The 11,483-nt window shown below is 38.7% G+C and overlaps 1 protein-coding gene across 1 annotated transcript; it reads left to right on the plus strand.

Annotated features, from left to right (window-relative positions):
* The first annotated feature begins 916 nt into the window (after positions 1-916).
* LOC135474783 (dnaJ homolog subfamily A member 2-like) lies at positions 917-11,255 on the plus strand. The gene is made up of 10 exons (XM_064754379.1): positions 917-1,011; positions 2,205-2,264; positions 2,694-2,799; positions 3,392-3,527; positions 4,008-4,088; positions 4,901-5,034; positions 5,348-5,490; positions 7,463-7,661; positions 8,610-8,737; positions 9,170-11,255. Exons 1-10 carry the CDS (start codon positions 943-945, stop codon positions 9,347-9,349), a joined length of 1,236 nt encoding a protein of 411 aa, XP_064610449.1. The 5' UTR covers positions 917-942; the 3' UTR covers positions 9,350-11,255.
* The last annotated feature ends 228 nt before the right edge of the window (positions 11,256-11,483 follow it).

Consider the following 11,483-nt stretch of genomic DNA (forward strand, 5'->3'; position numbering starts at 1 on the left):
TCTACCCTACTCAAGTTGTACTCATCTTTAGTCAAGTCGTAGGCCAACTTCGTTAAAGTCGTTCTACACTCCATGCAGTCAGGTCTAATTAATAATAATTCACCACAAACTTCTGTATGTTATTTGTTTCTTGCGTAAGCGTGTATATCATACTCAAAAATATGTAACTTAATAAGGTATATATAGCCTGCGCTATGACGATGCTAATTATAATCGACAGATATTCGATTCTTGTTGTGATTTTTAAAACTGCATAGGCCTATGTCGCAAGAAGCGGTACCGGTATTGATTTTAACAATAGAGACTGAAAGCAGCGCGTACAAGAAACACTCATTGGTCATTCCACTGAAAAGTTTGAATACGTATATACGTCATTTACGTAGCGTCAGCCTTTTTTCTGTTACCGGTATTTATTTATTTTAGTTCAAAAGCGGGCGAGGTCTTCACATCTGGCGGCCTCATCCAGGTAACGCCTTTTTTAAAATGGTGGTGGTGGTGGAGGGGGAGGGGGTGGGTTAAGAGGTCAGGGGGTGGTCAAATAACGAAACCCACATGGAGAGGGTCCATCTCTAGCCAACATACAGAACAATAAATGTAAACCCCCTACCGATAGTATGAATCAGTGACGATCGAGTTCCTGCATGTTACAAACTGTATCAAGTAAGGTTAAAGATCCTTTCTTTATTCATTTACCTCATTGAATGCATGTAATGCACTATAACAGCAATAATTTTCAAGATTGTACATGTTTATTTTGAATGGCTGTATAGTATATGGGAAATATAAAGGCTGTGCGCAGAGCGAAACTCCCAGTGACACTCCGTCGACATCGATTTGCGAGAAGTTCCGTTAGAGTTATCGAACTTGGCTTCTCATGCTGCTAGGCGACAGCACTGCAGGGATTTCGATGTGACGTCATTACTTCCTTAACCTCGCGAGAAGATGGCCGACACCAAATTATATGATATCCTTGGGGTTTCGAAAAACGCATCTGACAATGAAATCAAAAAAGTAAGTAAATTAAGCTGAAGGTTTATAGATACAGATATGATAGAATATGGAAACTGACCAATTGCAGGCCCAAAACGGACGCTTGATTGAATGTATGCCTAGTTTAGCACCTTTTACGACAAGCATGACAAAGCATCGTGATTTTCCAGAGAGATCTTTTGGGTGTATGAACAGGCGATAGACTGTTAGTTTTTGAGATATTTGATAAATCTGTGAGTTGGTTCAAAATTAAAAATTTGGTGTTTAGGTAGGAATCCCAAGGAAAAAGCAGTTATGTCCTCATAACCACATGGTAGGGATAAACTAATGTGGAACGCCTTCCTTTTAGCTGCGTGGTGTGTCGTAAGGTTACAACATGTTCTGAGGAAGGGCTCATATAATATCCGTTAACTTCGATTTAACTGATAACAGACAAAGATCTCCTGAAAAGTCGATTTCAAAGTTTAAGAATTAGATGGTAGGCCTACAACTTCACGAGAGCATATTTTGTTCATTTTGCTTTCCAGTCTAAATCATTACGTAAACATTTTATTGTAGAGCCTTGCCCACTGATTTAATCTTTAACCTTTAAGTTTAAGTCCCCATTGATGACCTTTACAAATTTAACAAATGGATTATGTTTATTTCAAAATGTATATAATATGTTTTCATTGTTTAGATACAAATTGTTTAGGTCTCTATATTACATGTAGGCTTCAGAATTACTCTCAAACTCTTTTAAATTCTATTTTACGATATTCCAAACCTGCCACATTTTTATACCACTCTTGGTTTGTCTCCTTTTCTGTGTGTATTCCATAGGCCCCTCAGGTTAAATACTGAAACACCAATATTCATCCTAAATGCTGGCAATGTGATATAGATTGATAAAAATGGATTCCCTTATAAAACATTTTGCTGAGCTCCCTTACGGTGAGAGACCTGTAATAAATCTCGTTGGTCCAAGAAAATAGCAAGTGAAACTTGATGGATTCCTCTCCTAGCACACCTGACTGTCCAGGGCCTTACTCTTTGAAGTGAACTAAACATTTTCAGACTGTCTTGGGACATTTTTTATTTACATCATTTTATCATGTTAAGCTTACCATTTGCTTTAATTTTCTTATAGTTGTTGAATAATTCAAAGCTGTTATAGACATAATTTTACACATAATGTCTGAAAATTAATTTTAATCAATATTTGTTTATTTTAGGCATACTACAAATTAGCTAAAGAATATCACCCAGACAAAAATCCAAGTGCAGGAGAAAAGGTCAGTATCAGTGTGAAAAATTCCGGTAATATCTTATGGTAACTTATTGTTTTCCTCTTGGGCCATGCGTGGGAAGGCCTACCAGCAACCTTGCGGATGGTCGTGGGTGCCCCCCAGGCTCTGCCCGGTTTCCACCCACCATAATGCTGGCTGCCATCGAATAACTGAAATATTCTTGAGTACGGCGTAAAACACTAATCAAATAAAGAAATAAATCTTATTGTTATATTATATGTTCTGTATTGAAAGAGTTTGATTTATTTCTGTAAGAGACCTGTTTGGCTATTTTATATTCTGAGTCTTTGTGCAGAGCTAATCTTGCAAAGTCTGTGTCAAATGCATTATTATATGCACATATAACCATGTTGTAAACATGTATCACTTTTCAACATGGTGGTTGATGTCAATATTACTTTTTTTTTTTTCAAGTTCAAAGAGATTAGTTTTGCTTATGAAGTACTATCAAATGCGGAGAAGCGAGAGACATACGACAGATATGGGTTACAGGGTATTAAGGAAGGGACAGGGGGTTCAGGTAAGTTCTACTAGGTCCGATTGTTTTGTACCTGCTCCAATCCGGTCCTCGCACTATCTACACATATGTTTGTCACTTGAAACATTATCTTTGACTTCTAGAGCAAATGCATGTCTTCCACATTAAAAAAGAGGGACCATCCAGAAACTCACACACATGCACTGGGTCGTTCAGACCCTCGGTAGTCTGTTTTGCTTGCTAGACTGTGGATCTTTGGTCTCTAGATTTTTCAGGCTCCTTACACGATTTCCTGTAACGATATCCTTAAACGATCCTGTCCACTTGAGTGAGACGTATACCAATATTCAACTGATGTAAATGGTCTTGAACACTTTCTTTTGGATGGCAAATAAATGCTCTCAAATATTACTTTTGAGTTCTGAAACTTGCAGTTTTCCATGACAATATCTTCCTACCTCCTCCCCCCCCCTGCCCCCCCCAAAAGAAATCAAGACCATCAATAGATCTCTAAGAATTAGGCATTTTTGATGTGCATAATAAGCAAGTATTACATTGCTTAATCACAATAATTTAGTCTTTCATAATAATATTTACCATTGTGTTTATGTCTCCTACTTGTTTTTTTTTTCAGGTGGCTTCCCTGGGGATATATTTGGTGATATGTTTGGGGGTCTGTTTGGGTTTGGAGGGGGTTTCCCAGGAATGGGGGGTATGGGTGGGGGAAGGCGTGGCAGGAGGCGGGGAGAGGACACCATGCACTCTCTAAGGTAAGACAGCTGCTTAGGTGACATGTCAGGGAAAGTTGACCTTAAGTGGAAAAGTGTCCTGTATGAATGTTGCTCAAAGTGACATGCTGATGCTGACACATAGCAAAACAAGTTATTGTGATAATAACTCTTATGCATACAGCAGTCTTCTTTATTTTAATGGTGCATAAAATCCCATTCGCCAGTTGATTTTCTAAAAAAGTACGTCATGAAGAATATTTGCGTTTCTTTATTTTCTTGCAAAAGTGAATACATTACCTATACTTAAAATAACCCTCATTTTAAGTCGCAAGAATGGAGTTTGTGTGCAAATTAATGATGAGGAGAGTAGGCTTCTAAAAGGGAGTCTGTGTAAATCGTAAATATATTGATTCATAGAGCTGAAGAATTTTTAAAACATTTACTTGTACCTGTTGAAGTCATTCAGCTGTTATGAAATATATATATACATATACATGTTTAACATATTTTTTTTTGCAGGGTTAGTCTAGAGGACCTGTATAACGGGAAAACTGCTAAACTTCAGCTTAGTAAAACAGTCATTTGTCCTAAATGTAATGGGTGAGTGTGCTAAGCTCATTTGACCTACACATGAGATGCACCACATCAGAGCAACAGAAAAATCGGATGTTGTCACTCATACCCCACACACATACGGTTAAGGGGCCTCCGTGGCTCATTTGGTTAGCGTGTTAGCACAGCGTGATGACCCAGCAGTCTCTCACCAATGTGGTCGCTGTGAGTTCAAGTCCAGCTCATGCTGGCTTCCTCTCAGGCCGTACGTGGGAAGGTCTGCCAACAACCTGCGGAAGGTCATGGGTTCCCCCGGGCTCTGTCTGGTTTCCACCCACCATATCGCTGGCTGTTGTCGCATAAGTGAAATTTTCTTGAATACGATATAAAACACCAATCAAATAAATAAAATAAATAAACACATATGGTTAAGAGGCAGAACTGGTTGAAGTAAGCACAAACAGCTGCATTCTTAGGTTATAGACTGATAGATTAAAATTGATAGCGTGTTGGTGCTTTAGATAATCTCAGTTTGAACAGTTTGACAGTCTTCTTGATATTTGTTGTTCAACATCCCAAAAGTAAAAAAAAAATGTTGCTGTTTAGATTTCCTGTTGGATAGTTTATCGGTGCACATATACATTTGGTCTTTTGTTATCTTTTTTTTTAACTGTAGTATATGACACTGAAAGACAGGAATAAATAGATTGTATACTGTATTTGTCCTAGTGTGGAATTTGCATAGATAATGTCTCCCAGTAGTTGAGAATTGCACATTGTGTTGACACAACATCAGGATGTTTACAAACATTCAGTAGTACTTACGATATGAGATATATAATATTTTTTGCCCATTTTAGGCGGGGTGGTAAAGATGGGGCAACCCAGCGCTGTCGGGTGTGCAGTGGGCGGGGAGTGAAGGTCACACTGCGTCAGTTAGGGCCAGGCATGGTGCAGCAGATGCAGAGCATATGTTCAGATTGCAGAGGGGAAGGTGAGGCTTACTCAAGAAAAATTTTAAAATTACAGGGTTCACAAGATGGGTAGAACAATTTTCAAAAGTAAAAGCAAAATTTGCAACTTTGTCATGGACAAAATTTTATGTCATTTACCGTACAGTTTCAGGTGTGAAAATCAAACATTAATACATGTACAACATTTGCTAGTTATGCAGTATGTATATACATTTGTTTTCTGGAATAAGATTTAATAAGAATAAGAGTTTTGTCTGTGTTGTACAGTAGACTTGTATTTTTCTATATTTCTTTAATTCAGATGTTTAAAGTTTTTGTGATTTTGTTTTGCAGGAGAGGTTATCAATGAAAAAGACAGATGTAAGGAGTGCAGGGGTAAAAAAGTGACACAACAAACTAAAATCCTTGAGGTTCACATTGACAAGGGAATGAAAGATGGCCAGAAAATTCCCTTCAGAGGAGAGGGGGATCAGCAGGTTAGTGCAGCTTTAAAGCAGCATGATCTGGAAATTAAAACAAGCTTACTTTAGAACCGTAATATTCAATTTCTGATATCATATCCAGTCCATAAATTTTACATTATGAAAAAGATTTGTTTTTCAGCTGAAGTTTGACATGTTAAAATGCACTGTCAGAGGAACACAAAGGCTCTGAGTTTATACTTTCAATACCAACACTTTTTCTGATAAGAAATTAATCAAAGTTCATTAAAGAAATTGTATAGGTGGCCCTGAAAATTGTGCGAATCAATTAGAATCCAGCAAAATGTGTCACTTGGAAAAAGTTGGCAAGTATATGGCTTGTCAGTAAAAGCGACATTCGCATTTCGAGATGCGTGCCTCTAAACTTGCCACAACAGAACAGGTGGGGGGGGGGGGGACAAACTGACACCCAGCTGCAGACAGTGGCCTTTGAAGTTTGAGGTTGCAGCTGCTTTTCATGGCCAATAAAATGGCAACATTTTGAAGTAACACTTTCAGTTTCTCCGTTGTTTTTACTGTAAGTTGCTGCAAAAGGGTTATACTGCCTGCTACAAGAAAAAATATGTGTGATTTACATCACATGTCAGGAGATAATTTAAAAAGGGAATTCTCCGCCAAAATTGTTGGGTTGGCAAGAGACTGGCAATGTTAATTGCCTGTGTCAAGTTAGAACTTCTTGCACAGTTTATGATCTCTGTCCTGTTCATGATTCATGAAAATGCCTGTACGGCTGATGTTAGCATACAAAATGCAAAGTCCCTGTCAGCTTTCATAGCACAGTAGTTAAATAGTGCATGTTATAAATTGTCCAAAACATCATATACTTAATGGGATGTGGTAATTTATTTATTTATTCAGCCATTTATTTCCTGTTTCTTTCATTTTTATTCCACAATCCTGTGCAAGAGAGAGAAATGTGACAGGGTTATGTAACTCTTTTCACACTGTAGTGATTATGGTGTTAGGGTTCATGACCATCATCATCGCACAGTGCTCATGTTAGATTCCCTTTCCGAGAAATTCATCATACAGGTTTTGTTGTTAGTGAGTCAGTCAGATAGTTAATGAGATAATTGTCTCTAGTGCAGAAGATATTGTTGTTATCATGTTTGTTCGCCTCTTTCTGAATTATGTAGCAGGTGAGACCAACTTGAACTTGTTCATTTGTTCACCAGTAGGAAGCCTATCAGAAATTAATGTAGTCTGATAACGTTATACAGATCACCACGTATATTTTCCTTTGCTTGCCAGAATTCATAATTGGTTGCTAGCATTATATCTCCAAAACATTCAAACATCTTTGTTTGTGGTAGCAAATGTCTTTCAAAAAAAACTGTGATAGGTTTGTTGGTGGGGAAGGCTTCCTTTTGTTGTTGTTGTTGTTTTTTTTATCCAGCTAACAAATAGACATGAGACTTTAGGAAGCTAATATCAAGAGGGCAAACAAATTTCTGTAAAAATCATCCTATTTGGAGATTCTGTTGAATTATGCTCAACAAATGCTTTTAATGCTTAACTAAACAGCAGCCATGAAACTTATCACGAGTTTTTGGGTGGGTCCCCAAAACATATTTGGGCTGAACAAATAACCTGCTTGGTCGGGTCATATGTTGGGGAAACTCTGTTCTGAACTACTGCAGAGCCAAGAAGTTTTGGTTAGCTGAGGAACCATTTACCTATCATGCATGTATACCATATGTCGCAACAATAAATGCAATAGTGTTATTGGTTTATTTTTATTAGATTTAGATGTTTGTTTTAGACATCAAAGTTGGGATGATAGTGCTTTGTGTATCAGTAGGATAAGAGATTATGTTTTTAGAGATTTTTGAGGGCAAACTTTGAGGATGACAACATAGACTCTAGGAAATAATATCATTAGTGAATTTGGAGGACTATTTGGGTGTTGTACAAGGTACTTGTATTTGAGTGCTGTGTATTTGAACCTGCGTTATTTTGGTTGCAGCCTGATATGGAGCCTGGAGATGTAGTGATCGTGTTGCAGCAGAAAGAACATGAGCTGTTCCGCCGCAGTGGAGAGGACCTGTACTGTGCCCACTCCATCACGCTCACTGAATCCTTGTGTGGTTTCCAGTTTGTCCTCAAACACCTGGATGGCAGAGACATCATCATCAAGCACCCTGCAGGCCAGGTCGTAGAACCAGGTACGCTTACTGATAGCCATTCTGGAGACTATGTAAATAGTGCATATTTAGAGGCAAATAAATTTCATAAGATTTGGCAGGGAATCTCACATTTTTCCAATTTTACATGATAGTGTCATTCTGCTTGTCTTTGGAAAATCTTCAAGAGGTTCATGTATAATTATGAAATCTGGAGAGCTGAACCACAGTGACTGAAAGTGAATTTCATAGGACAAAATTTTGTCTTACAGTTCTCTCTCTTACAGGAATAGTCAGTAGACTGAGTTTTGACCTAATATCGGAGATCAAATTTCATGTTCTTACATATCATTTCAACAGTTTGTTCCCAAAACCTCTGACGAAATTCAGTTGGATAAGATCTTGGGTAGTGTTAAAGGAGAAGAAAACATAAAACAGTGACACTATAGGCTGAAAAGAGCGCATTTTTTTCTATCTGGTGGTGCCTGCTGCATAATTTTGCAATTTTTCCTCGCCATACACATTGTCTGAAAACGGCAAAGCTGGCATAAATCACTAAGTTCATCGCTTCCTCCATCTTTAACACCCTGTAAATTATGCTGGGGAGTGTTGCCTCTCAGCCAATGAGAGTTGTTAAAACTGTTGGCTTGTTCGTGTAAACTCAGAACCTGTGTCCAGCATTCCGGTTTCCTGATTGTCAAGCGGAAAACAAACTGCACTGTTTGTTCTACCAGAAATGTACAAACTGCACTTTGGCAGTTTCCAACAGCAATTCTCCTCCTAACACAGAAGACTTCAGGACTAGTTCTTAGGTAAAGTGGAGTTGCCCATAGCAGATTTTGGCGCTGACTTCATTTATAATTTATCAACTTGAGGTACATATTAGAATGTTTTTTATGGCCTGCACCTGCGAGATAATGCATACTCTTTTCAATGGTATTTGTTATTTAAATTTTCTTCTTCTTTAAGGCATTTGTTTATGAATTTCAGGTTGTATTAAAGCAGTAATGGGAGAAGGTATGCCTAAATACAGAAACCCGTTTGAGAAGGGGAACCTCTATGTCAAGTTTGAAATCACTTTCCCCGAGAGTGGTTTTGCCTCCGCTGAAGCAATGAAGGTGAGCTTGGCCTTAACACAAGTAGATGAGATCCTGTACAAACTAACATAACTGAAAAGATCTATCAGGATAATGATGTAAAACTAACATTCTGTCCTCTCTTCAGAGTTTGGATCAAAGATCAAATGTCTCCTCCACAGCTAAAGCATGCTTTTTGCCTGTTTATTTGCGAACATCTATTGGGTATGGTGTTCATATTTCATATTTGTGAACATCTTATGGTTAGGGACCTATGGTGTGAGTTCATATTTGTGAACATCTTATGGTCAGGGACCTATGATGTGAGTTCATATTTTTGAACATCTAATGGTTAGGGACCTATGGTGTGAATTCATATTTTTACAGCTGCAGTTACAAAATCTTGAAACAGTTATAGATGAATGTTTGATTGAGAAATAGAGGGAAGAGTGATGTTCTTGGTGTATGTTACAGGCCCTGGAGAAACTGTTGCCGCCACGCCCAAAAGTTGAACTGCCAATGGGAGAGCATGTGGAGGAGGTGACACTGTCGGACTATGATGGCCACGCCAATGACGGAGGTCGGCGCGAGGCATATGACGAGGATGATGACGATGATCACCATGGACCGCGCGTCCAGTGCGCGCATCAATGAGGAGCGCAGTCTCTAGCTGTATACAATTATTTATATGCATTTGTTGGACTGATTCAGATACGCCTCTATGATTTCGTCCAGTTTCTTTTTTTTTTCTTTTTTTCCTTGGCTTTCTATTTAATGAATCTGATTGTTTATCTCACTCGATACTGGGCCAGAACTGGGAGCGTACCCCATGAGAGGTCTTAGACAAAGCCTTTGTGTAGTTTAACATGACACACACTGGCTTATTTCTGAACTGGTCACTCAGCGTGGAGACATGGACCACTCGAGTTAGTATACAGAGAGACTGGACATACCAACTATTCTGACATAGGAAAAGAAACTGGATGTAAACATTGGAGTTTTTAGGCACACATTTGCTGACGAGGACTGAACAGAGGTCCTCTGAACTGCTGGTAATATTGTAGACATCAATAGAGAGGATTGTCTGTGCGATGTCGTGTGTGTTGACATCAATTATTTTAGTCTGATTTGTCTTACCCTCTTATCCGTGCTGTATTACAGTTGTTGAACAGATGAGGTATCAGTTCACTCGTCACGTATGTGATTCTAAGACACTCTGAATGCTGCCACTTCTGCATTGATTCTGGCAAGATGGGGTGATTTTCTTTTTTTTAAGCAAATGCTTGTGCCAGAATTTTATCATATTTACTGTGGCAGTGTTTTGAGTCTGTTCTTAATGTTAAAGATGGATGTGCAGGTTACCATTAATATACCTGCTATATATTTTGGAAATTTTGCACAACTTGAATGTGAACTTTGGAAGGAGCTCTATTCAGATAATGTGTTTACAACCAGTCATCTGAAAACTCCCATTGTGTACTTGAGTTTTATCTTTGTGCACAGCCCTTATTATGTGGAGGCTTCAAGATAAACTGAAATCAGTCATCCTCAGGAGCCTGTTTTACAAAGATGTCACAATAGCTGCATCTAGCGCATTCACCATGGTAACATATTTCCACCCTATGATGTATATGTTGTCATGGAAGTGATGCTGCGACTGCTGCGTTAAACTGACCCCAGAAATGTAAGTTTACATGTACTAAAACCACTGAGGTTAACCTAGTATTCTCAAAGAAATTACTAGGCTTGGAAGCGTTTTAAACATGACATTGTTCGTCCAGACATTCTGTACGCTTGCAGTTTTCGCTGAGGTCTATGTTTTATTTATCCAAATGCAGTAGCTTCAAGTGTTCTGTTGTTTTATAGTGTAATTCCTGTAATCTTGTATGCCTTCTGTATTTAAGAACAACTTAGCGTGTACATGTATCATATTGAAGCCCAAGAATGTTTTGTACTTTATGGGTGGCCATTTGCACACAAGTTTCACATAATCATTCTGTCAGTTCATTTTCTTCCTCCTGGGGCAGGTCCAGCTATGTGCATCGGGTATTTGTATTGACACATTACCATAATGAGAACAGGAGCAGATAGCTGTAACAAACAGGAGCCCCCCAGAATCATATCAGCACTGTGTACGTGTGTTTTCGATTTATTCTAGACACCAGGTGTGAGGATTTGCTGGGCTTATTCTGAAAGGAAGTGTGTCACATTATACTAGAGTTCTTTTCGAGAAAATGTGACATTTGGAAGGCTGTCAAATCCCAAGCCTGAGACAGGCCCCCTTGGATGTCAGTTCTTAACAAGTGGTAGTGAAACAGTTAACTGTTTGTCTTTGTGTTGACTATAGCAGGAGTAGGTCAGAGGTGTGTCTCAGGTGTCCAGGGAGGGGGATACGAGAGAATGAGCGCGTGTGATTGCGTGACAGTTGTTGTAGACTGTAGTTGCTTTTGTTGTGAGGAAGGAAGAGCGGGCATTTGAGATGAAGTTCTGTCTGTTATATTCTCTCCTTCCTGTTGTATCTTACAAAAATAAATTTCCATTTCCTCTTGTCAAGATTTTAACCTCAGTGCAGCGTTCTCGTTTGTCTTCATCAGCCTGCTTGTCATCAATGCATTTGCCCACAGATTGTTAACGCAGCTTTTATACTGCAAGGGGGTGTTCTGCCAGATTTTCTCTACGCATTATAAACCCTAGCCACTAGCCTAAAACACTGAGGTACTATCTAAAAACAAAAAATAGTTGAGTCTGATGAATTGGTTTTCCAGACTTTTAAGAAATATGTTTACAC

This window comes from Liolophura sinensis, chromosome 9 (genome assembly GCF_032854445.1).
Source record: "Liolophura sinensis isolate JHLJ2023 chromosome 9, CUHK_Ljap_v2, whole genome shotgun sequence".
In the NCBI taxonomy this organism is placed as follows: Eukaryota; Metazoa; Mollusca; class Polyplacophora; order Chitonida; family Chitonidae; genus Liolophura; species Liolophura sinensis.